This window comes from Glycine soja, chromosome 5 (assembly GCF_004193775.1).
Source record: "Glycine soja cultivar W05 chromosome 5, ASM419377v2, whole genome shotgun sequence".
NCBI lineage: Eukaryota > Viridiplantae > Streptophyta > Magnoliopsida > Fabales > Fabaceae > Glycine > Glycine soja.
Window position 1 is genome coordinate 1,377,330 of NC_041006.1, and position 26,649 is coordinate 1,403,978.

Sequence of the window (26,649 nt, forward strand, 5' to 3'; positions counted from 1 at the left end):
ATGGTGACATCAGGTTAACCATTACTGAATTCTCGTGGCACATGTTGGCTACAGAGACAACATTACACGCATTTACGAACTGACACCTCATTGTAGGTTAGTCCCCTAAGCACTCAATCCTGTTAACGCTGTGATGAAAAATTGACATTTAAGGTTTAACTCACTATGAAAAATGACATAAGTTTGGCTCTAATAATCTTTCATACTTTAATTAGATTTAAGATGCTAGATCTCACGCGGAATTGAAGATTCGGGGGGGGGGACACTACTCGGATAGGGATATCCATAAATATATTATCTGAGGAAACGATTTCCTCAAAAGACGGGGAGACAGCGATTATCAAGCTCAGGTTATAGTTTACACAATCATATTCACGTGTATACAAACAACTGACTGAGGTTGAACTGATATGCCTCAGTTTCAAGATTTCCCGTATTCATCAAGGTAACAAATAAACAGAGCACTATTGCTTCTACATATTTAATAATTTGTTACAATCTAACATAGTAGCTACTGTCAGAATCAAGCTAGGAGTTGTTAGTATGTAGAAGATACAAAAACGTAAATTAAATAATTACAAGTAAATGCTAAACGGGAGGGTTTTCATGATCTCTCACTAATTACATTGACTTACAAATATGGATTTATCGAAAGAATACAAATGAGCACATCCACATGGGCCAGCAAACTAGTGAATGGTTTTTGTACACCATCGAGCTCATTGGAAGCACAGACAGGAGTCAGGGTGGTGCTTTGTCTATGCTTCAATGAAGATCCTAAAGTTAGCTATCTAAACTTTGGTCAGCATCTGGCTGCTTGGAAGCAATGGCTCCACCGTTCATCCTAGCACGCGCCTCTGCAAACATCCTTTGCTGCTCTGCTAATGCTTCTTCCTCAGTCATCTCAGCTCCATTGCTCCATTTACCACCACCCCTTAAAGAGTCCTGCTGGAAGACGAAAAAATAATCAGAAAATAGTTCTCTCTTTTCCAAAGTAAATTCATACGCAAAAATAATTAACTTTTTCGAAATTCACTTTCCAAATTAACTGATCAACAATACAGGCTCTCCAGCCTCTTGATAGCCAGAGGGCATTGATGTAGTGAAATCCAGACCATTCATGAACTCAATTGAACCTGGATGGATAATCTTTTGCCAGATCAGAAAGTCATGTTATGCCACAACCTTAGAACACCCAATTATTTACTTCAGAGTTTTGATTGAATATCTAAAAACTCTGTAGGGCAATATAGAAACTACTAAATAAATAGATAATTTCAATTTTAACAGCCAACCGTGGCACAGGCTATGCTCTCAACAGGAAGTTGGAAACACCCAAGGGAGAGGAAAGAAGTGGGAAGGTAAGTCAGATTACCAGCCCATTAAGATCTTTCCAGCGTATTTACCTATAGGATACCATTTCCACCAGTCCCTACCAAGGGTGATACATTAGATGGGAGCCATGATTAGTTTGGGGACTTCCTTTAGAGGACCATCAAGTCATCAACGAATCCAGCAGGTGCTCCCTCAAGACAGTCCATCTTTCAACAGACCCCAGTTTGAAAACAGAAATTCAGCTTCCACAAATATTGTTCAAGAAGGTCAGATAAACAACCAAACATCGTTCATCTGTGGGAGCACTCCACATTTTCACTATTATTTTTCAAGTGTTCGCGCATAACAAATTTAAGGTGGTGAGGCAAGGGATAGAAGAGAGTGAATATGCAAAGTTGTATTGTACTACTCAAGTATTCAACATACATATGGGGCATTAATATTCATAATTACCATGGTCTCCAGCTTGTGCTGTTCATATGCTGCATAAACTTCTTCAACATACTCACCAAATCCAAGAACCTGGGGATTAAAGGTGCAAATCAAAAAACAAAATCAAAAACAGGTATGTTGTATGTTTAAAAACATCCAATGAACCTATGCCGAGTTTGGAACACTACCGACAATAGAATTGAAATAATTCATTCTAAAAGAAACAATCTTTTTTTCTTTTTAATTAAGGCACTCCTAATGGCTAAAATATACATGTAGAATATATAATAGAAAGCAGGTATGTTGTATGTTCTATTATCAAAATTCTGTAGAAAATCAAAACAGACTTTTTTCTTCAAGGAAAAGGCCAACAACTACTTTGGCTTCAGGGTAAGCTAGGAATAATTCTAAATCTTGTTACAACATCCTCCTACTTACTAGATGAAGAAAGCATGCTTTTTTATGTTTCTAAATGCATTTACTTTTTCGTTTAACTCTTTTTTTGCGAAGTATTATGAGGATATAAAATTATTCATAAGGTGAGATAAATTAATAAATCTGTAATCAACAACGGACAGCCTCATCAGTCACTAAGTATTTCAATTTCAGGTGTTAGCAACATGTGCTTAGTTTCATTATAGATAAGAATGCAATGATTTGTATTATGGCAATTTTGACCATGAAGACATAAATGCATGCACAGAAATTTCCGTAAAGAGAGGAAAGCAAAAATTGTTAATATTAATATTAATAATTAATCTTGAATCCTTTCAACTCAACTTCCTTAAACTGCATCATTAAGAAACCTTTGTCAGACGAAATATATATTTCACAACCAAACATAACACCACCCAAGACCCAAGATAATGCATGGTGTCATATGATTACATGAACACGCAAATATAAAGTGGGCAATATCCACATCCAGATCTTTAGAGATACAAAGGATGGACAAATACCTGTAGAGCCTTCAATACATGCTCAGGTGCAATTGTCCGTTTATCCTCTCTGTTACAAACTTCATTGGATTCTGACGAGACAAGGTTTATAAACTCTACAATGACAAATCAACCACAACATCTTAATCCTTAAGAAAAGTCAAGTAAGAATATGAACTATGAAACAGGAAACACTAATTGGAATCCAAGCCCAAATTTTCAGACAATATAAGAAATGAAACACATGTTTTGCATGTCTATAACATAGAAACAGGAGCAAACAGTGATGTTATTACGACATGACCAAATATGAAAAATTAGACAGCAAGTTCAAAAAGTGCTTATTACCAATGATATTATTACACTATAGATTCTAGTAATTCCCAGCTCATACAATATGTTAGGGTTAGGTAACACCAAACATAGATGAAATCATGAAAGAGCTGTGTGTGAGAGTCTTTTACTGCAACAAAAATGAATGGGCATGACATCGGAGATAGTGCCAGAGAACAGAGCAAGGCCAGAAACACCAGGAAGGTGCCGGAAAACATCAGAAATGGACAGAGATGGTGCCAGAGAATACTGGGTTATGTTTCAGAGACACAAGGGTGCATGATTATTTTAGAATAGAGTTTCAATTTCGAACCCCAAATAAGGGAAGCAAAATCACCAAAATGGCCCCCAAAATAAATCTTAAATGCAGTATTGTGGGAGTAAACAGGGGTTTTCAATCACTAATCAAAGTTGTGCCCGCTGATACCACAAAGCAAATAGCTGTGAATGTGGCTGCAATTCACACCACCCCAGGCAACGGATGGGCTTCAATGGAGGGGCCCATAGCCGCAACACAACGGTGTAGCACCACTATAGACAGCTCTGCTTATAATCCACGCCACAAACTTGGCAGTTACCCTTAACAGACATCAGAAAAATAACAATAGCAAAATCATCAATTATGTGCACAACTAAGATGCACACTTGAATTTAGACCCTAAATATAGCTTCAAATAAAAGAATTAAGGCAACAAATCAAATATAATGGAAACAAAATTCTGACCTACACAACACTCAATCAATAGATCTTGGGCATCTCTTGCAACACGTACATCTGGGGGTAACATCTCTTTAATAATTTTTGTCATTGTTGCTGCCAAAAAATCAGAGATTCTGTAAGCAATAGAACAGTGATGCATTACCAAGAAAGAGAGAACATTGAGATTGACTACCAAGTACAATAAGAATTAAAGTAACCAAACATCGCAATGCATAATTAATCAGGAGCATTATATCAATTAAACCTATTAAAAAAAACATCAACCCGTCTTCTGATGATTAATGTTAAGAAGAGATTGTTTTGATATGACCACAATTCACTTTAAAGCTTTATAAATTGATAACAAAATAAGCACATGCAAGAAATATTAATTATTTAATTAATTATAATAGCAAAACCAAAATCAATTAGCAAATCGTACAAATTTCATGAAACTACCTTATAGTTTAAAAACAGTTTTATCAGGTCACTTAAGCTTGCTGAAAACTCGTATTCAGCATTTTCAAAGAAGAAGAAAAAATGCATCACGAGAAATTAGCCCTACAATGTCACAAAAACCTAGACATATTTCAGACAATTTATGTTATCATTTTTAGCAGTCTCCGGAGAAACAAAATACACCTGTGCAAATAACAAACTAATTCCAGAGAACTCGATATGAATATAATAACTACACACTAACTATTCAATCAAATTCGCGAATAGAGGAGTGCGGAGGGGAAAACCTTTAGGAAGCGAAGCGTCTTCCTTTGACTTGCCAACAATGTCCATGGGCTCCATGATTCGACCTGAAATCGAACGAAGCGAAGAATTGGGGCACAAATACGTAGATGAATAGGGAGAAAAAAAGTGCAGATCTGAAAGGGCGAGGGAAAAGCGAACTCACCGGTTACCACGAAGGAAGAATCTGAGAAAGCACTATCGAAGATCGTAGTTGTGGAAGGAAGAGGAGGTGCAAGAGCGAAGAAGACATGGCTGAGGCTGATGATATATGAATTTATGATGACGGTTTCACAGGATAAGAGAACCAGTTCTCGCTCGCATCCGATTAGGGCAACCCACACTGCCCAAAGCGCGTTTACCAGTTACCTTCTCCCACGCGCTCTCATCCTGCGCGTCGGGCTGATATTTCCTTAGTTTACTAATTTTTTATTAGTAAGCTATCAATCAATTATTTATCTAAAACCCGTGCAATTAACTATAAGTTCACAATTTTTATACTATTTTTCATGTATTTTAATTATTTAAAATTATATATAATAGGCATGACAAATAATTTCATACCCACCTATATGACTCCAGACTTCTCATAACTTTAATTACTTATTTTGATTGAGTATAGATGCAGGTATAAATATTATCCAAACTTAAGCTGACGTGGATATGAAAATGAGTATCACATTATATCTGTATTACTATCATTATATTTTTTTATAAGTTTTTTTTTGTCTTAACATATATATATATATATATATATATATATATATATATATATATATAAAATATTTTGTTGTTATAATTTTCGTAAATGTAAATCAATTATTTAACTAAAAATATAATTCAATTCTTAATTTTTTTAATTTTAATTTTTTTATTCATTATATTTATATATTTGTTTGAATTGAAATATAATTAAAAAAATAAAATATAATGTGTTTACAAATATATAAGTACATTAAAACTATAAAAAACTAGTGTAATGGATTATTCGTAAATATATCCAAATCCGATAAAATTTAACGGAGATGGAGATAGATAATAATTTTAAACCATCACTTTTCATACTTAAACCTTAAAAACTGTACCCACCTCGCCTTTTGCAAGAACAGAAATGAGGAGAATCAAATCCATTTTTCAACCAGTCCTGTTACCATCCCTTACACATACAATGAAAATATTTTTTCATCCCCAAATTTATGTCATTTTTTGTTTCTGTATCTATAAATTGTTTTTTAGTCTCTATTAATGATGACATGGCTAATAACATTATCAAGCTAATATCATAATAACATCATCAGTTTTATAACGAAGATTAACTATAAGAACAGAAAAAAAATCTAAATTTTAACTTTAATTAAATATGACATAATTAATGCATAAAATTAGGTATCAAAATGTAATAAATATAAAAATCAATTTTTGTTTTTAAAACTAATTATTATTTATAACCAATAATCAGTTAAGAATATATCCCTGATCCATTTCAGCCTATTTTCTTATAGAAATATTGGGATACAATTGGTCATGATGTTTGGAAGATAGTATCTAATGCGTTTAAGATAGGCGACATTAATTCAGCTTTGACAGAAATCCTCATTGTCCCTATTCCTACAATTCCTAAAGTTGATAATCCTATGCACTTTAAAGATTTCATATCAATTAGCCTCTGCATTGTGTTGTTCAAAAAACTATTTCCAAAGTGTTAGTCCAGAGAATTCATCCTTTATTGAATGATTTGATTGGCCTTTGTTAGAGCAATTTCATCCCTGTTCAAGTTAGGGTGATAATGCTACTTTGGCCCAAGAGATTGTCCACTCTATGCATAGGAAAAAAGGTAAAGAAGGTTTCTTCCTTAATAACATAGACATTGAGAAGGCTTATGATAGGATTGAATGAGATTTTTTGTCAATTTTGTTATTATTAATTTGATAATGAACTGCACTACTGCCACCAACCTTTCTCTTAAGTGGAATTGAATACTGAGATTCTTGACCAATTTTCTCCTCCAAGGTGATCACATGTCTCCATATGTTTTCGTCTTATGTATGGAGAAGTTAGCCATTTTGATCCAGGAGCATGTTCAACTTGGTTTGTGGCACCCCGTGGTTCCTACTAGAAAAGTCTCGGGTATCTCATCTCTTTTTGGCACTACCCTCCTCAAGGATTTGTCAAACTTAATACTATTGCGTGGACAAGGGGGTATTAGAAACTTAGTTGTTGAATCAGATTCGACTATGGCTTTGAAAATGATTTCTGAGGGTGTTTCTATTACTCATGCTTTTGCAGCTCTGGTTAATAGCATAAGGTCTTACTGTGATAAGGGTAACTTTGTTGCTGATAGTTTGGCCTCCGGATTTGCTTAGTCTTTGCTTTGCATATTGTATTGGAATGACCGCTCTTAGATTGCATGAATCAAACAAAGTTATGAATATATACCTAGTTGTATAATCGATTATATAACCAGTTTTTAAAAACGACATCTAATCATGCAAAACTGGTTATAGTTATAATAATAAGTTATAATTTATTTATTTTTTTACTTTTATAATTTGATTATTCGGTAATCATGATTATTTTTTATCTAAATCCTTCTTTTCATTATGAAAAAATAATTCTAACTAATTCAAAATTCAATAAAAAATAAATAAGTCTAAATAAAAATTATTTTTGTAATTATGAAACCACGAACAGAACACTATAGGATATCATGGCCAAGGGACTGCCTTGCAATTTATAAATTTTAGGAAAAATAATACTAAATAAAAAAAAGTAATATCTGGACTCAAAACAAAATATTGTTAGATTATATCTCTCCATCCGAGCCATGCTCACTCTCGCTCTCGCTCTGCATTTCAATGGATTTTGCACACCCAAGCCAAGCTTCTGAAAAACCCTATCTTTTTTTTTTTTTTGCTATTCAATATCAATAAATTAATACGTTTGGAATTGGATTGAGCAATAACAATCTTTCAATTTCACGAATCAGTGAGATAAATGGAGTCAGATGAAGACGATTTTGTTTTCTACGGAACGCCGATAGAGCGTGAGGATGATTCAATCAGTCGCAAGAAGAAGGCCATTGCCGAGTCCTCCGGTCAGCTCCGAACTCTCCCCGCTTGGAAGCAAGAGGTAAGCATTTACGCTTTCCACCGAAGTTCTGTTATGTCGGCATGAATTGATTGGGATTGGTTGTGAATGCACACTGCAAAAGACTAAGGGTTTTGGTTTTGTTTCTTATTGTGAAATTAAAAATTTGAAGCTGATTGTGTTTGTATCAAGGATCGGATTGAATTGTCTGAATTCTTGAGCTTGATTCGTTGAGGAGTTCAATTTTGTTGCAAACAGCTATGTTCCTTGAGATATTTGGTTAAAAGTGTAAAACATATTTACTCGAGAAAAAATAATTGACTAGAAGCTGTTGGAATATTAGTCTGAAGGTTGAAGTGATCCTTGTTAGTTGTTACAGTCTTCTTTTTGTACACTATAGTAGTTCTTCTGTGAGGCTGTTTTGGTTGTATGGTGCATTTATATTCGGAATTAACATTTCAACTTCTGTTGTGTTTGAACCCTATTCAAGGAAATGTAGTTGATTGCTTCTGTAGTTGTGAAGTGATGTGGTGTAAGCGGTTGGTAATAAAAGTTGGTTATTGGTCTTAATGTTTAAATTCATTGTTGAGGACCGATTAAAAAAGAGAATATTTTGGAATGACTTAACTAATGCTGCTTGATCCTAACCTAGCTTCATTACAAGTTTCATTTTATCATCTCCAGGTTAGAGATGAGGAAGGGCGGAGAAGATTCCATGGAGCGTTTACAGGAGGCTATTCTGCGGGTTACTATAATACAGTGGGCTCAAAGGAAGGTATAAGTTTGTGAGGAAGCCATAATGATCCTGTTATAAATTTGAATTTTTTAAGGGTATGGGTGTTAGCTTTATGAATACTGTGCAGGGTGGGCACCTCAGTCATTTAAATCATCAAGGAAGAACAGGGCTGAATTCAAAGAGCAGAACATACTGAATTTTCTAGATGAAGATGAGAAAACTGTATGTTGAATAATACAGTATAAATTTTTGTCTTATTATGATTTTTAACATATTTATATGTATATGCTTCAAAGTCCTCCTATTATAAGTTCACTTCTAAGGCAGTATAAATGTAGATATTAGAGGTGTGATACCAGGCAGATCCAGCATTTTACGCTAGAACAATTTCTTGCTGGATGTTTCTGTAAATATTGATTAGTTGTCTTCTATTAAACTTAATATATTTTTTTATTCATTTATGATCAATTTCATTGGTTCCTTTTTACACGCTTCTGCATCTTATGTTGTTTTCAATATCTTTTGCATGTGAAACTTTATCAATATTAGGGTAGCATACATTCATCCATATATCACCTTGAGATTTTGAAATATTACAAGTACCCACTTAATATGGAAAAAGTTAGAAGCATATCCTTTGATGAATACATAAATTTTTTTAATTTTTCATAACAAAGGGAAGTTTGTTATCTTCTTGCAATTTTAGTTGCTATGGGGGCAGAGTGGGTGACCTTTGTAATATTTAAAAATCTCAGGAGAGGACTATGTATTTATCGTTAAACATTATGATGCTTCTAGGATAGGGATATACTCTTCTTTGCTTGCCTGAAGGAATCGCAACTAAAACTATGCTGTAAAAATGGTTATACTATCATTAACCCAACTACAACATTTCAATGATGTGGATGAAGTCAAGTAGGTAGGTTACTTGCACAATTGGTGGCTGGGGATTCAGTTTTTGCTAGTAGATTAAGTTTTTTTATGTGTTCTAACACACCCTTTACATGTATCATAGGAATTGGAAGGTCGTTTTTTGGGGACAACCTCACAGTTTGACACATTTGGTTTCACAGCTGCTGAAATTGCTCGCAAACAAGCTGAGAAGGAACAGAAACAGAGGTGCACTTTATTTCTCTAATTGTTATTATGGTCCTATGGTGGCAAATAACTTCTATAGGGAGGAAAACTATTTGTGCTACCTTTTTATCCTTTTAAAGAAAAAAGTTCCTTATCCATAGTAATAAAAAAACAAGAGTGGATTTTAAAATGCTTTTGCTTCTCTAGAGCTTTAGTGTTTACATTATAATATGAGGTTTTACAGTCAAACTATCAATATGCACTCGTTTTTTTTGTGCCTGTTGATTCTCTTGTATTACAAAAATTGTGTGAGAAATGGAGTATTGTTCAGTATCTTTTTATGCTTGATCCATGGTAAATTTTCTTGGGAAATTTCTTTTATAAATATTCAAGGGATTGGAGAGCTTTGCTGTATTGATTTCTTCACTCTGTATTTGTGTTTAGTCCCTCTTTTGTTAAAGTGTATGCTCTCTTTTTATTATATTTTTTTTGAAAGTGGACTGATTCATCTAACAAATAATGAAAAATTTCATTGTAAAGTCAATCAAAAAATGATTTCGTCTTTTCATCAAGTTACTGTGTTTGATCCCATTTTTGTATGAAGTGCCATGTACATTTTTAGTCTCTGGTATCACCTCAGCTAGTGCTTAAGTTTTAACCATTATTTAGTCTTGGTTAGTGAGCAAAGGGTGAGGTTTTTTATTCCCCGTTCCATCTTTAGTCAACAACACAACCATAGCAACAAGTCAACAACCATCACCAAACCTTTTCTCACTAGGTGGAGACGGCTACTTGGATCAAATGACACCATAAAGTTCTCTTGTAAATCATGTTTATAGAGAAAGTATTGACATTTAAGTTTTGATTTCATTTAAGCAAAGAGTGGGTGAACCTTGGTGCAATGGTAAGGTTGCTACCTTGTGACCTGGATGTCACTGATTTAAATCCTAGAAACAGCTTCCTTGCCTGCAGGGCTAAGGCTGTGTGCATTTATCCTCCTTAGACCCCACTCCACTAGGTGGGAATGAGCCTCATGCACTGGGCTGCCCTTTTTCATCTTCAGTAATGAGGAGGAATAGAAGATAAGGCATGCTAGTTATCTGTGTATATGCTTTTTGACTTTTAATTCAAATGGTTGTTAGGCTTACCAATAGTTTTTCATGGTTTTGGAAATAGTAAACAAAAGTTTCACTTTTTAATTTCTTTTTCCTTTGTGGTGGTAATGGTGAGAGTAATGTTTGAACTTCTGATCCCTTGAAATGTGATGCACTGTTATCTTTTGAGTTCAAAGAATTTAGAAGCTTGAAATTTCAATGCATTCATCCTTATCTCCTTGAAATAGTCTGATTTTCGTTCCTTTAATGAAAATACTCTCTGTGTGTCGCCATTCTCCATTTTTATATCTGAATATGTTACAGAACATGGATGTTTAATAAGCAATCATTATAATCTTTTGGGTAATTAACTAATTATCAATCTTATTCACGTGAATTGTAGCATTTTGTCCTCAAAGCAAAATGCAACCGCTTTTTCTTTATTCTCCATAGTTTGCCCCTTTTTTATTTTTGTTTTTGCTTTTGTAATTTTTCTGATTGGACTGTGCTTGTTTGCGTTTTTCTTTTTCATTGTAGGCCATCCATAATTCCTGGACCTGCTCCTGATGAAATAGTTGTTCCAGCCACTGAATCTGTTGGTCTGTTCCACTTAACTTGACTAACATCTTCTTTAATAATACTTTATTTCTTACCCCCTTCATGTTTTTTAGGGGTAAAACTGCTCTTGAAGATGGGATGGAGTCATGGTCGCTCAATCAAGGATTCACATTCTGAGGCACTGTATGGTATGGCTTCCTATTACCATTAGTATTTAGTTATTTCCTCGTTGTCCATTTTATACTTTCTGATACAAATTCATCAAGAGGAGTGCTAGCGACACTCTCTCTGACACTCTCTTTATGATATTCTCTATGATTGGTTGAAATTTATTGAAAATCACCAATTTTAGTAGGTTTTGCTTCTCATTTAATATAAATTAGGAGAGAGAAACATTAATTTAGAAACAAAACCTACTAAAATTAATGATTTTCAATAAATTCTAACCAATCACAGAGAGAGAGAGTATCCAAAAGAGTGTTAGAGAGAGTGTCGCTAGCACTCCTCAATTCACCAAATATAAGTTGGATTGTAAGGAAGAAGGGTTTGTAGGGGGCTGTTTGGTTTGAAAAAATGTTTTGTTTTTATTTTCTGTTTTCACTTTATTTCCTTTTTTTAGAAGTTTGTATAGGAAATAGTAAAAAAAATTATTTTTCTATTTTTGTTTTTCTTTCTCCTTTATAAACTTCAGAAAACAGGAAACAAAGTGAAACAAAATGTTTTCTCAAACCAAAAACCCCCTTAAGTTTTACCCCTTTTAATTATCAATTGGTTTGTAGAAATCAGATTGTTGTTCTTCCTTTTTCTGGATAAAATCACAGGACCACATTAGTTTCAGATTCATGTGTTGCTGGACTTGGATCAAGATTCCTTTTTGTTCCCTTCCCTCATTTGTTAATTGCATTTAATATTGATTTTAATATATTTATGATTCTCTGAGATTCAATAGGTATTTGTGTAGATTGTTATGTATATGCTACAATTGCTTTCAGCACTATAAAGAAAAGTAATTTAGGAGAAAATTATAACAAGTGTATAATATTTTCATTAGTTGTTTTAAGGTTTTCATCTTTTTTTTTTCTTTCTAGATTCCAATTATGGTCCCCCTTTAATTCCTGATTCTCGATATTGGTCCCCTTATTTTTTTTCTGCAATTTTAGTCTCCATATTTTAGAAAATCTGCAATTTTTGTACATTCCTTAATTTTTCATACATTTATTTCTTCTTTTTTTTTGCATTTTAATTTCCATATCACAATACTGTCACATCATTAATCAACCCTTAAAAACACTCAACTAATGCAAAATTAAGGATTGAACCAAAATTGCGAATGTTCTAAATCTGGGGATTAAAATTGCAGGAAATAAAGGGGGACCAAAGTCACCGATCGGCAATTAAAGGGGACCAGAATTGCAATTAAGTCCTTTTTTCCCTATTTGGATGTTTGTTTTTCTTTTAGGGAAATCTTTTCTAAAGGGCAAATCAATCTAATCCAAATAATTACATGCACCAATTTTCTATAGGATGGGAATGCAGTTTGCATTAATGCTCTTTTAATTTATATTTTCTTCTTTTACTATACACCTTACTGTCTTACTATAACCTTCCTTTCTTTCTGGTAGTTGTGATTTCCCTTTTATAATTGGGAAATGGGCCAGGTATTTACCTTCTTTTGTAGTATGGGCTTTTTGGTTGAGTTTTTAGAGTTGCTAGCTGGATTATGTTGTTCAAGAGTTTCACATTCATCTTTTTGTTTCTTATTGTTCTTTTTCTTGACCTTTCATCCTTTTCCTCCGAAATTACGCTTGTGTAATCCTCAGTCAGGCTTTGTCCATTTTTTTTTTTGGTAAAGATTATATGAGCTATTTAATTTGTTGTATTATTTTTTTGTTATCCAGAAAATATATTAATCTAATATAAAATTTAATATAAAATCTTTTTCATTTTATGTTTTTGTTCAATTACAATCTAATTAACTAGGCTTCCATGCAATGATATCTCAGTTCATGTAATTGTACTGCCTGTGTAGATGCCAGAAGACAGGCCCGTAGAGCTTTCTTAGCATTTTCTTCTGATGATCCAAAAGTGAAGATTACTGAGACTGAACCCATCGAGGGTGATACTGAAAATTTTCCTGAGGAACCTGTGAATGACGATGTTTGGTTTTCTAAGAGCACACCTGTGAGAAGTTTCTGTTACCAATCATATATAAATGTAGTAGATTTCATATGATTATCTTCTAATAGCATTACCAATCATATATAAACCAGAAAGAAGCACACCCAAACATTTGTTTAATTGTTTAGTCCTTAGACTAAATTCTGATAAATGATTAAAATGATTCCTTAGAGAAAGGTGAGGTATTTTTGCATATAATAAATAATTGTATCTTTGAGTTTCAACATCTGTTTTAGTAAAAGTTCCCTTCCTTGCTTTAAATTGGTGCCAATTGCGAGAGAAAGGGGGGAGGGGTGTCAGTTGACATTTAGACCACTCAATATTGCCTACAGAAAATGACTTCTATTGGCCTATTAGGCCTTCCCTCTAAATGATAAGAAATTATCATGTAGATTTTGCTTGCCAAATTTTGGAAAACTCAAACAAGCATAATGTGATCAGATGGTTGATATTTCAATATATTTGAAAACTATATTGGTGTTAATTATTATAAGATAATAAGATAATGGGGTAAAAACAATCTTGAATTGCTGCATTATATGCATTATACAAACTTCCAATCCAATGGTGGATTGTGTTGAATATACCTCTCATTCCTCAACAAACAGACGTTTTAATTATTATGATTAAATTTAGCAATTGTCTCCTATTTTAGCTGCTTGTAAGTACATTTGTATTGATAACAGGCATGTCTCATATACATCTTTTCTTCAGGTTTACGTACTTAACCCAAAGCAAGACCTGCATGGATTAGGTTTTGATCCTTATAAGCATGCTCCTGAGTTTAGAGGTATGCCTTTTTCTTGATCTATATGTGGAACCCGCTGATGTGGGTGCTAGAAATTCATATTTAACTTCGTTATCTCTGTTTTTTACAGAGAAAAAAAGATCACGCTTAGCCAGCAAGGGGGGACCTGGCTTCTCCACTAGAGATGGTCTTTTTGGTTTGAAGTGTAAGATACTTAAAAACTGAGTGTATGATAATCCATGATCTTATTTGCCACTTGCTGATTAATGTAATTCATTGTCACAAAAATATATTGCTCTAAGTTGATTTAACTCGCAGCATCCTTTCATCAGCAGGAAAGGCTGCCCCCGGTTTTGGTATTGGAGCTCTTGAGGAGCTTGATGCAGAGGATGAGGATGTCTATGCCACTGGTTAGTAGAATCATGAGTCATAAATTTATCAAATCACAAGATTCAGATACACAAAAGTTGCCTAAAACAACATAACCATAAGTTTCATAAAACAAAATCATAAGTCATAAGTGAATCCTGCTATCAATTTATATAGAAGCTAATAAATAAAAAGCCCATGTATAAGTAACCAAGGGAACTCATGAATCATAATTCTTTGTGTTCCTACTAAATGGCAGTTCATCTAAAGTGCACTAAACCACATTGTTTGGGGACATTAAACGATAGTTACATTTGATGTGTAATCTATTGTGAAGAATGATACAATGTTCTCATCAAGTAATAGCTTTGTTCCCTTTCTTTAACTTAAAGCCACATAATGTAGTCAAAAGAATGAAAACAGAGCAATGTTAACCAAATAAGATGCATAGAGTGAGCAAGTGACTATGTGAAGCCTCTGTAATTCAGAAGAATGAAAATGGAGTTATGGAACAACCATATAGGGTGCAAAGAGTGTTGAATCCCCTTAGAAGAATAAAAACAATGTAATGAAATAATCAAATAGGATTCATTTAGTAGTGATCATTTTGTTCTTTTTCATTTATAGTGTGATTAAAAAAACTATGGCTTGGGGTATTCGGGTGTTTTGGTTGAAATTGAGTTCTTCTACATGAGCTTATGCATCAAAAATAAACTCAAGCCCAATCTCGATCTGAAGGCCTGAATAAGTTATTCATTATTATAATGTATAAGAGGGGTTTAATGGATAAGAAGTTTATGCAATATAGTACTTGCACCACAACTAATAAAGTCATATTGTATTAACTTATCATATCTGATTTCACTTGTTTGGGCTCTTAGTGATGTTTTTTGTCTGTAGAATACTAGAAGTAGTGCTTCCTTCTGAGGACCCACTTTCAGCTTTCATGTTTTAGATAATGATTGTTTTCCCCATATGGATGTTTATATGCTTTAATTTTTTTAAGAGAACAATTTCTTTGAGGTAATCTTGAGAGTGTAAATGTTCTCCTATAAAAATGAGAAAAAATAGGCATAATGTTTTTCTCTGTTTTGTTTTGTTTTTTAAGGTTACGAATTTGAAGATGCTTATGTTCAAGAAGTTGAAGAACCTTTGACATTGAGATTAGAAAACCAGAGAAAAGAAGTTGAAGAACCTTCGACGCTGAGATTAGAAAGCCATAGAAAAAAAGAGCAGAAGGACCAGGGTGATCTGCCTGGTTTTAGAGTTGCATCCAATTCTGACTATAAAATGGAAAGGTTACAGAAGCAGTTTATTGCCAAACTATTAAACTGATATGGTTTTTTATTTTTAAAATTCTATATTATAACTTTTATTGTTTCACATTTCTATTAACCCCTGATTTGGGTTAGTAGTAATTCTAGGGCCGAGGGATTTAATAGCATAAATACCATTTTAACAGTTTTTGGGTTATGAATTCTATATATGCTTATCTGTTTAATTCCTTTGCCTATTTTGTATTTATACGATTGCACATTAAACCATAATTGTATAAACTGATTTTTAGATTTGAGGCTCCTCTGATCCCTAAGGATTTTGTGCCCCACCATGAATTTTCTGGACCTCTCGACATTAACCGCAAGAGCTATGAAGTCAATCCACCAGATGTTCCTCCTCCAGAGGATGGAAATTTAAAACTATTAATTGAGGGGGTTGCAAATCTGGTAGCTAAATGTGGTAAATTATATGAGGATTTATCAAGAGAAAAGAATCAATCAAATCCGTTGTTTAATTTTCTTTCTGGAGGAACTGGCCATGAATATTATGCAAGGAAATTGTGGGAGGCACAACAGAAACACAATAATCAGACTAGTCGGCAATTGGATAGAAAAATGCCTCCCAGTGTGCAGAGGCTAACAGCTGAGAGTCGAGGCCAGATCTTAGGGGAAAAACCTCTAGAAAAAAGCTCCCAAGATCTATCCTCGTCTGTTGCTTCTACAGATATTCATCTCCAATTTAATCTTACTGATACATTTATCGAGTCTGCATCACTTGTAAGTAGCATAATCTTTCTGCATTAAAGTCTTAATTAGAAAATTATAAATATTTCTGTATTGCTTCCAGTAGTTTGGTTGGCCAACCAGATTGTGCCTTCAACTCAGATAATTAATTCCCTTGACACGATTTTTAGATTCCTTTCTGTGGAATCTTAATGATAAGGATATAGTTGAACCTTTGATGGCCAGACTTTTGGCACAGTGGTCACTGCCCATACCATTAGGCTTGGGGTTATACTGGTTTCTGTACATATTCTAAGAATTTAAAAAATGTGATTTTAACCTCCCCCTTTTGCAGAGACCTCTGTTCCTTCCCCAGACTGTAAATACCCCCAAAAAAATGGATCTTTACTCATCTTTGTTTCCTTATTTTTGAGCCAGAGTGAGTTAATGAATGTGGAAAAGCCTTTCAAAGATGATCCTGCAAAGCAAGAAAGATTTGAGCAGTTTCTTAAGGAGAAATATAAAGGGGGATTACGCTCTGCTAGTTCTAGTTTAGCTGGTGATATGTCAGAAGTTGCTCGTGCTCAAGAGAGACTAAGTTTTGAGGCTGCAGCTGAGGCAATAGAAAAGGGACGACAGGTCAGGGGAAGCAAGCCTTTAATTCCATCTTCCGTGGATTTTATCCCAGGTGGTGTTATGCAGTTTACTTCTGGTGAAGTAAAGGTAATGACTAAGGTGATGTTCCTTTTGTTTCTTTCCCTATAGCTTTGGCTAATCTTATTTGATGTATCCTGTGCTAACAGCCCAAGAAAGATCTGCAAGCTGAAGATATTTTGAAGAAGAAAATGTACCCTAAGAGGGAAGAGTTTCAATGGCGCCCTTCACCTCTTCTGTGCAAACGCTTTGATCTTATTGATCCTTATATGGGGAAGGTACTTCAAGTAGTCCGTTATATTTTGTAGTTATATTCTTGTATTGATTTTGTAGTCCAAACATTTTTCACTTTTTATCAATATTTAAATTACGTTCTAAATTGTCAAAGAATGTTTCAAGCTTAGACATATTCCTTGCTTTTTGCAGCCACCACCTGCTCCACGGATTAGGAGTAAGATGGATACCTTGATTTTTACATCAGATTCGGTCAAAGGTGCCAAAGTGGACGAGCCTGTTACTTCAAAGAAAGACATCTCACCTTTGCAGCTATCTACTAATAAAGACATAACCATAAGTATTACTGAAAATGAAATGGAAGGGGACGTGGAAGTGGAAAATATTGAAAGGCCAGTTGACCTATACAAGGTAACACCCAATTTCTAACCCTTTCTGAACATTCTACTTATGATTATTGATTAATACTTTCATGCGAAACCATTTTGTCCTTTACAAAGCATATTTTATACATGTTTTTTATTGCCTCTTTTGTCTGTGACCATAAAATCTCGGGTAGCTTTTGATGACAATACAGATTTAATTTGATTCGAGTCCTGAGCATGTATCCTAGGCATAGAAATCTATTTTAACGAATTCTTATGTCATTTATTACATGCATATTTTATATGATGTTGCGCATGGCAACCTATAACACATTCATGTATTGCAAGGCTATTTTCTCCGATGATTCAGATGATGAAGGCCCTAGTAATAGGAGAGTGGAGAATCAAGAAAAGAAAGCTGAAGTAGCTAATACAGCACTGAGCCGTTTGATTGCTGGTGATTTTCTGGAATCATTGGGCAAGGAACTAGGAATTGAGGTTCCTCCTGATATGCCTTACGCTATGCAAAAGTCCAGGAATGTTGCACCTCAGAAAGACATCTTTAATGAAGATGCAAGAACCGATATCCTGAAGAGTGAAAACAACGGTGTGATGTCCTTAAATCATGATTTGCCAAATGATCAGCAGCACATTGCTCATGAGGGTGGGCCATCAAAAGGTGATGACACCATTGATGGAAATATGCTTGAGAGCAGTATTAACAAAACCAAGGGAACCAGCAGCCAAGACAATGACAGCTGTTCAGAAGAAAGGAGCAAAAAGCAATCTAATAGGGAAAAATACAATGAGTACAGGAAAGATAAAACCCCTGTAACACACGGCTGGGATTATAGCAGCAGTTCTAAGTTAGAAGAGGAAAGGAGCAGAAAATGTTCCAGACATCATCGGCATAAGAAGCGCCATGCAGGAAGTCATTCATCTAGTGACGATGACAGAAGAGATAGACACAGTTCAAGGTCAAAAGGGAGAAGGAAAGGTTCTTCCCAAGAAAAAAGCAGGAGTGAAAAACACTCAAAACATCACAAGCACAGAAAGCATGAATCTCCAAATAGATCCTCTCGTTATAGCAAAGAGAAAGACAATTCACATTCCAGAAAAGAGAAAAGGCGGGGAGAATGAGCGAGAGACTTGTTTCCTTTGATTTTGAGAATTTTTTGGAATTATGTTGGGGGATTGCTGTTGTATTAAAAGATGTTAGTAGGTTTTGGGTTTGTGATACTGAGGTGCATCCTATGGATTTCATTTGCTCCGATCGAAACTCAAGCCTCTTGCATAGGTTTTCTTCACTGGTTTGAAGTGACGCTGCTTAATTCAATCCTTTCTTGGCCGTAAAGAAATGGAATAGGCATACCTAGCAAAATTGCTGGTACACCCAACAATTTTATGAACCTGGGATTTTTAAGTTATTAGCATGATGTTCTAACCAATTAAATTAATAGTTTAATTATGTTGTAAAATAAATAATATTGTTATATATAATATTAAAATTTCTAATGTATATTTAATGCGTATGTAAATTTAAATAATAAATTTTATAATAATTAATTTTGATATAATTCATATAAATTATTTAATTTTTATATTTTTTTATAAATAAAAATTATTTATTATTTAAAAAAATAATTTATTAAAAAGTTTAAAAAAATACTTGCAAATCAAGTATGAGTTATATGGATTATGTAATTTGTAAAAATAAAAATACTTAATAATATTTTTGGAATTTTGTTTTAATGTTGGGTGCACAAGTAATGTGTCAAATGGAATTGGTACCTGATTATTTGGAGTAAAAATTAGGGAGTCCTTTGACAAAAACTAATTAGGAAGTTGAGGTATGGTGCTTAGTCCCAGGGTTTACCGTGACGCACTCTATACAACAACAACAACAACAACGCCTTATCCCACTAGGTGGGGTCGGCTACATGGATCAACTTCCGCCATAATGTTCTATCAAGTACCATACTTCTATCCAAATCATTAAGTTCGAGATCCTTTTTGATAACCTCTCTTATAGTCTTTTTGGGTCTTCATCTACCTCGAATTGTTTGTCTTCTCTCCATCTGGTCTACTCTCCTCACTACAGAGTCTACCGGTCTTCTCTCTACATGCCCAAACCACCTAAGTCTATTTTCCACCATATTCTCTATAATAGGCGCTACTCCAACCCTCTCTCTAATAGCTTCGTTTCGAATTTTATCCTGTCGAGTCTTACCACACATCCACCGCAACATCCTCATCTCCGCTACACCTACTTTATTCTCATGTTGGCTCTTGACCGCCCAACATTTTGTTCCGTACAAAATCACCGATCTTACCGCCGTCCGATAAAAATTTCCCTTTAGCTTGATCGGTACCTTCGCATCACATAACACCCCCGATGCTTTTCTCCATTTCATTCATCCTGCTTGAATGCGATGATTCACATCCCCTTCAATTTCTCCATCATCCTGTATTACAGACCCAAGATATTTAAACCGTGTGACTTGAGGGATAATATGGTCTCCTATTTTCACCTCTGAGTTAGAAACCCTCATTCTTTTGTTGAACTTACATTCCATATACTCCGATTTGCTTCTGCTTAGGCGAAAACCATGTGTTTCTAGAGCTCGTCTCCAAGTTTCCAACCCCTCATTCAACTCCTCCCTCGACTCTCCAAGGAGGACTATGTCATCTGCAAAAAGCATGCATATCGGCGCTATCTCTTGGATTTGTTCCGTGAGGACATCCATAATTAAGGTAAAAAGGTAGGGGCTAAGGGTTGACCCTTGATGCAAACCAATTGTGATGGGAAAATCGTCTGACTCTCCACCCTGTGTCCTAACACTAGTCGATACCCTATCATACATATCTTGGATAGCTCGAATATATGCAACCCTAACCCCTTTCTTCTCTAGAGCTTTCCACAAAATCTCTCTAGGCACTCTATCATACGCTTTCTCCAAGTCAATAAAAATCAAGTGCAAGTCTTGTTGGTCCATGCGATATTGCTCCATCACCCGCCGTAATAAATAGATCGCTTCCATGGTCGACCTTCCCGGCATGAAACCAAATTGATTCTCAGTAACTTGAGTCTCCTTTCTTAATCTCCGTTCGATCACTCTTTCCCATAATTTCATGGTATGACTCATGAGCTTGATTCCCCTATAATTTGCACAATTTTGTATATTCCCCTTGTTCTTATAGGTTGGCACTAACGTGCTTCTCCTCCATTCCTCCGGCATGCGTTTTGACCTCATAATTTCATTAAAGAGTTTGGTGAGCCACTCAAGACCTCTATCTCCAAGAGTTTTCCACACTTCAATAGGTATGTTGTCTGGCCCCACCGCCTTACCGTTACTCATTCTTTTCAACGCTTCCTTTACTTCCTGTTTCTGAATCCGACGATAGTACTTATAGTTCCGGTCCTCTTCTCTTGTGTCTAGACTGCTAGAGTCATATCCATATCCATCATTAAATAAGTTGTGGAAATACGCCTTCCACCTTTCCTTGATATCTTTTTCATGCACTAAGACTTTGCCTTCTTCATCCTTAACACACTTTACTTGATCCAAATCTCTAGTCTTCCTCTCTCTACCCTTAGCAAGCCTATATATAGATCTTTCTCCGTCCCTGGTTCCTAGAGCTTGGTATAGTCCGTCAAAAGCTTGGGCTCTTGCCTCACTCACCGCCTTTTTGGTTTCATTTCTAGCTATCTTATACTTATCCCAAGTTTCAGAATTTCTACACCTAGATCACTCCTTGAAACACTCCTTTTTTACTCTAACTTTGCTCTGAACACTTTCTTTCCACCACCACGATTCTTTACCCCTAGGTCCAAAACCTCTAGATTCACCCAACGTCTCTTTAGCCACTTTAATAATCTCTTGGGACATCTTGTTCCACATATCATTTGCACTTCCTTGTGATTGTCCACACCATCCCTCCCATATCTTTTGTTGGAAGATTTCTTGTTTCTCACCCTTCAAGTGCCACCATTTGATCCTTGGTGCTACCATAGGACTTCTTCTCTTTGCCCTATCTCTAATTCTTACATCCATGACCAAAACTCTATGTTGGGTAGTCAAGCTCTCTCCCGGGATAACTTTACAGTTCAAGCAATACTTCCTATCAGACTTCCTGATAAGGAAGAAATCTATCTGAGAACATGTCCCTCCACTTTTGTAAGTGATAAGATGTTCCGCTCTTTTCTTAAACCATGTATTGGCTATAGAAAGATCCAAAGCCTCCGAAAACTCCAAGATGGATTTACCCTCCCCATTCATCTCCCCTAGGCCAAAACCCCCATGCACCCCCTCAAAACCTCTAGCCACGCTACCTACATGTCCATTGAGATCCCCTCCTAGGAAAACTTTCTCTCCTTGGGGTATATCCTGAAGTACCCCTTCTAGATCCTCCCAAAATTTTACCTTAAAGTGTTCTGCTAACCCAACCTGAGGTGCGTACCCACTAATAACATTAAAGGTGTCCTGTCCCACTACCAATTTTAAGGCTATGATACGATCTCCTACTCTTCTTACATCCACGACATCCTTCTTTCACTCCTTGTCCACAATAATCCCTACCCCATTTCTTAATCTGATTTTGCCCGTATACCACAGCTTAAATCCCGAGTTGTCTAATTCTTTCGCTTTTTCACCTGTCCACTTAGTTTCTTGTAGGCACATAAAATTGATCTTCCTCCTCACCATAACATCCACTATTTCCATAGATTTTCCAGTAAGTGTGCCTATATTCCATGTACAAAAGCGAATCCTCCTATCATGAATTAGCTTCTTTACCCACACCCGTTCACGAAAATGTGGGAACCCTTGCCTACTTTTCACTGCATCTGGGCGGCGATGCAGCGGCCCTTGCTCTTTTGACACTGTACTCGAGCCATACAGCACGTTGCTTCCGGGCAACGACCTAGCATTCACATTATTACGTAATTGATCCATGTCATAGAGATTCGACAAAGTTTTACATTGGCCGTCGAAAGCCTAACACAACCCTCTCCTTTTATCCGGGCTTGGGACCGGCTAAGAATAACAAAGCTAACCTAGGCAGGATTCACCGTGACGCACTCTATAACTTAGTTTAATGATAAAAAAAATGTTTTCTTTTCTCCTTTTCTTTAAACTCTATGTATATCTTAAAAGTACAGGACATCTGATGGATTTCGAGTTCTCCAACCTAAACATGTTGAAGAAGAGTATATCAGGCATTCAACCTTGTGTGAGGATTTTAAATTGGCACAACCCAAATATATTAATCCGTTAATGTGATGTCTATTTACATTAACGAGGCAGGAAGTGAACACTAATAAGGGGATAAATCACTAACCAAAAATCAATAAATTTGTTACCTTGTAAATGAACACCATCCCTCAAGTATTATCTTTTCTTCTAAATAATCCTTAAAGTAATAAAATTAGATAAGGAATCCTTAAAGTTTTAAATATCCATTAGTTTGGTCTTCTAACGTTGACGGACTAATCTGAAGATTTTTTAAATACTCAAAAGAACTATATATCATGGTTTCTGATATTTTAGGAACTACTTATAATTTAAGACTATTTAGGAGAAATGATACAATATTTTACGAACTAAATTAATAATTCATTCCTTTGTAAAACTAAGCTGTCTCGCTTGTAATGAAAATACCGTATAAGCATTTACTCATTCACTCTGCTGGCCATCTCTAATTTAGCACCTCTTTTTTTTTCACACATTTTAAATGAGTTTTATTATTATTAGACATCATTTATTTTTTATAATTTACTATATCTTAAGTATATCTTTCTCCAATTCAACAACTTCAAAAATTAAATGGTTCCGTAGTTAACCTCACATTTCTAAATTTTTATTATACTACTACAAAACTCTTTTTGGTACTTTCTGGTCCCATAAATGATCACAAGGCAACTTATATAAGTATCATGTTCTTAATAAAACCCCACTTTGTCTCGCTCCAACAGTTGGATCTTACGAGGATAAGGTGCTTAATAGGAAGCACCCGTTTTAGTTTCAGCGATGTTGATGCCCTTATGATACCGAAACTTTTTTTGAAGCCATGCTAAAAAATTCATTTATGAAAATAACGTTTTAGAAAATGTTGAAAGCTTGTGGGGAACGTGAAAAAGAAATCTGGGCATTAGAGATTGGCATATATTGTTATCAAGTAGTACAACGTAATTTTCAAAAGTATGTATAATTCCATGCTCTATGAATATCATGAAATCACGCCGCCGACAAACATTGGTATATATCATCTAAATATCTTCGCATGTACTGTGTCTTAAGAAACGTTTGTTGTAGAGCACTTTTGTACAGTATTTTAAATAAAAATATGGGAGATAAAAAAAATAAAAAATGTAATGAAAACTGAAAAGAGATCAAATATAATATTATATAAAAATCATCTCTGCTTCTTAGGACATACATTCAAAAGTGGGTAAAATCTGTTTATGTAGAGCGAAATTCAATAATGATTATTTTAGGAACACAGTTAATGAGTTTAAACTCTTGAAATTCACGAATGTGCTTTGCACTTTAATTAATAAACACGGTTAATCTTCAGTTATTGTACTTTTCTTTAAAATATTTTTAAAATTTAGTTAGAATACACTCTGGTAATATAAATCATTTAATAACGTAATATGTCCTCATCATAAATTTATTAATTTTTATAAATTATAATAATTATCTTAAAAAATTATACTTAAATATTTTTTAGTTAATTGACAAATAAAAATCATTGCATTTGACCATATATGAAATTCAACTCGAGTTTTTATACATGACATGATTACTCTTCGTAATCATATGCTATGTGCAAATTGTTCAATAACTGCGGCATCGACGTTAAAGACAGAGAGAAAAAAGGACAGATCTAATCATTTAGATCTGATTTTTCAAATGAATCTCAATATACGTAAAAGTAAAACAATTAAAATTATTGTCAGAAAAAAAAAATTGAAATTATTGACCCGTTCTCTAAAGTCTCACCTACAAACATAATTGCCATCATGTAAATTATTGGTTTTGTCAATTTCAAGTTTTCAACCGTCCAAACTACTTTTTTTTTTCTAATAGTATAAAGGGATCTTACAATATTATTTAATTACAAATATATGAAAATTTTCTTGATATTTATAATAATTATCTCAAAAATTATACATATAATATTTTTATTAATTGACAGTAGAAATTAAACTCTTTTTTAAGATAGTTATTGTTAAGAACAATTAATTTAAAAAAAATTAAAATTAAAATTTTATATTCAATGTGAATAGTAAAAAAATTTAATTTTGAAGAATTATCAAGTTGTTTTTTTTAAACAATGCCGTGTTTTATTTCATTTACTGGCCAAAGTTTAGTTTAACCTCCGTTTAAATTCCAATTATCATAATGCAATTTTTGCATAAGTTACATAATTTTATTACTCATTAATCGCAAACCATGCATGCATTGTGATATATCCAAATCATGCTTAGTATTTTAGTATTTTTGGCACTAGTTATGAATCAGTTAATTATTTTTATACTTACTATTGGGTTCTTTTGTGATCATTTTTGCATAAAGTTATAAATAACTATTTTAGGTATTTTTATGTTTTTGAAAGTCACATGGAAAGGAAGTTAATGAAATGATATAAAGAAGGGAAAATTTCCTAGGCCTTTCAAAGCTTCAATGTTAGGAGGCATTGGGTTACTCTTCAAAAAAGAATATAATGTTAGGCATTGGGTCATGACTGCAAGGATCTATTTTGAGGGTTAGGTAATAATTACTAATATTCAGCCTTAAGTATTGGAATTTCGCGGCATTGAGCGTTGAACTAAATCCACACATATAAAGAAGTGAAGAGAAATAATATTGAAAACGTATAATTAATAGGGTGAGAATAGTAAGAATCTCATTTGACATGTGTTGTCATATTAGATTAGTACGTGACATAATTATAAATGTGATTGTCATGTCATCGGTGATATCTAACATCAGAAACTAAAGTACAAAAATAAACACGAATTTTTTGTATAAGAACTAAAGCCAATCAAATTTTTATTTATAGGTTGAAAATGAAAATCATCAAAAGCTGGGGAAAAAAAAAAACAGATTTTGCTCCTTATCTTAAAATACTTGCAACACCTTAAAAAGACAAATAGTATAAAAAAATTAAGAATATTTCTCCATCTACATTTTGTAACGCATCCTTCTTCCCACCTAAGGAAGAGTCCATCAGGTCTTCTTGATGGATGAAGAAGCTTCTCTTTGAAAATTGATAGTGATCTTTCCATCAATCATGCTTGATAGACTTCCCTCTTCTTTTTTTTTTTACTCCTTTTTTTAGTTTTTGCGTAGATTATAACTGAACTATTTATAGGATAGTATTACAATTTCTTAAGAATTATATCAATTATATATTGATTTTTAATTCTAAGCTCATTTTCCTTTGATTTTTTTTGGCATAAACCATAGTATATTTTCATAATTTGTTTATTGTTTGATCTAGGTATAGGTAAAATTATTATAAGTGACAAATTTATTTATTAAATGTTTAATTTTTTTGTTAAATTAAAATAATTTCATTGATGTATAATTTGATGATTTATTTTTATTTGATTTGAGAAGTCTAATTGATGTTGACTGCTTTCTTAATCTACAGTTTGGTGGTTCATTTTCATTTGATTTGAGAAGTCTGATTGATGCTGACTGCTTCCTTGATTAATTACCCTTCCGCTGATTTTGGAGCCTCGATTGAGTTGGAAAACTCATATTGAAGGTTGAATTTGAATTTTTCTTCCACTACTTGCTTAGATCTGAAGAACGACTTAGAATTTGTGTAACTTTATTTTTTATACATTTTAATTTTTTTTACATAGAATTTGTGTTAATTTTGTTAAATCTCCCTGTTTGTTAATTTTCTATATTTTCTTGATTTTTTTTAAGAGATCCCTTCAATCTATTCAATTAATTAGTCCAACTAGTGTGAGTTTAATAAAATGTGATTAAATTACTATGTAGGTTTTCAAATTATTATAAAAAAAATTAATTAGATTTTTATATTTTATTTT

At 34.0% G+C, this 26,649-nt stretch overlaps 2 protein-coding genes across 3 annotated transcripts; one reads left to right on the top strand and one right to left on the bottom strand.

Annotated features, from left to right (window-relative positions):
• Window positions 1-381: 381 nt before the first annotated feature.
• Window positions 382-4,807, bottom strand: LOC114411752 (protein Dr1 homolog). Of its 2 annotated transcripts, none has more exons than XM_028375435.1 (6): window positions 4,646-4,807; window positions 4,485-4,547; window positions 3,763-3,852; window positions 2,727-2,821; window positions 1,789-1,857; window positions 382-945 (listed from the first exon to the last, which is right to left on the bottom strand). In XM_028375435.1, the coding sequence occupies exons 2-6, from the start codon at window positions 4,537-4,539 to the stop codon at window positions 784-786; spliced, it is 471 nt and encodes a 156-aa protein (XP_028231236.1). In that variant the 5' UTR covers window positions 4,540-4,547; window positions 4,646-4,807; the 3' UTR covers window positions 382-783. The 2 variants fall into 2 exon arrangements, with proteins under 2 accessions (XP_028231236.1, XP_028231235.1); XM_028375434.1 differs by having other exon boundaries at window positions 382-948.
• A 2,487-nt stretch (window positions 4,808-7,294) lies between these two features.
• LOC114411753 (G patch domain-containing protein TGH-like) lies at window positions 7,295-19,098 on the top strand. The gene is made up of 16 exons (XM_028375436.1): window positions 7,295-7,608; window positions 8,251-8,341; window positions 8,430-8,524; window positions 9,318-9,421; window positions 11,011-11,072; window positions 11,145-11,219; window positions 13,061-13,212; window positions 13,924-13,999; window positions 14,088-14,162; window positions 14,290-14,367; window positions 15,435-15,624; window positions 15,894-16,380; window positions 16,765-17,049; window positions 17,130-17,258; window positions 17,407-17,625; window positions 17,928-19,098. Exons 1-16 carry the CDS (start codon window positions 7,474-7,476, stop codon window positions 18,717-18,719), a joined length of 3,045 nt encoding a protein of 1,014 aa, XP_028231237.1. The 5' UTR covers window positions 7,295-7,473; the 3' UTR covers window positions 18,720-19,098.
• Window positions 19,099-26,649: the final 7,551 nt, after the last annotated feature.

Excerpts from the sequence above, each read along its gene's own strand:
- LOC114411752 (XM_028375434.1), bottom strand. The coding sequence starts at position 4,539 with ATGGAGCCCATGGACATTGTTGGCAAGTCAAAGGAAGACGCTTCGCTT. Across the intron at positions 3,853-4,484 it reads AGACGCTTCGCTTCCTAAAG|CAACAATGACAAAAATTATT; the intron begins GTTTTCCCCTCC and ends ATTTTTTGGCAG. Across the intron at positions 1,858-2,726 it reads ATGTATTGAAGGCTCTACAG|GTTCTTGGATTTGGTGAGTA; the intron begins GTATTTGTCCAT and ends TTTAATCCCCAG.
- LOC114411753 (XM_028375436.1), top strand. The coding sequence starts at position 7,474 with ATGGAGTCAGATGAAGACGATTTTGTTTTCTACGGAACGCCGATAGAG. Across the intron at positions 14,368-15,434 it reads TGAGGATGTCTATGCCACTG|GTTACGAATTTGAAGATGCT; the intron begins GTTAGTAGAATC and ends TTGTTTTTTAAG. Across the intron at positions 17,050-17,129 it reads TTACTTCTGGTGAAGTAAAG|CCCAAGAAAGATCTGCAAGC; the intron begins GTAATGACTAAG and ends CTGTGCTAACAG.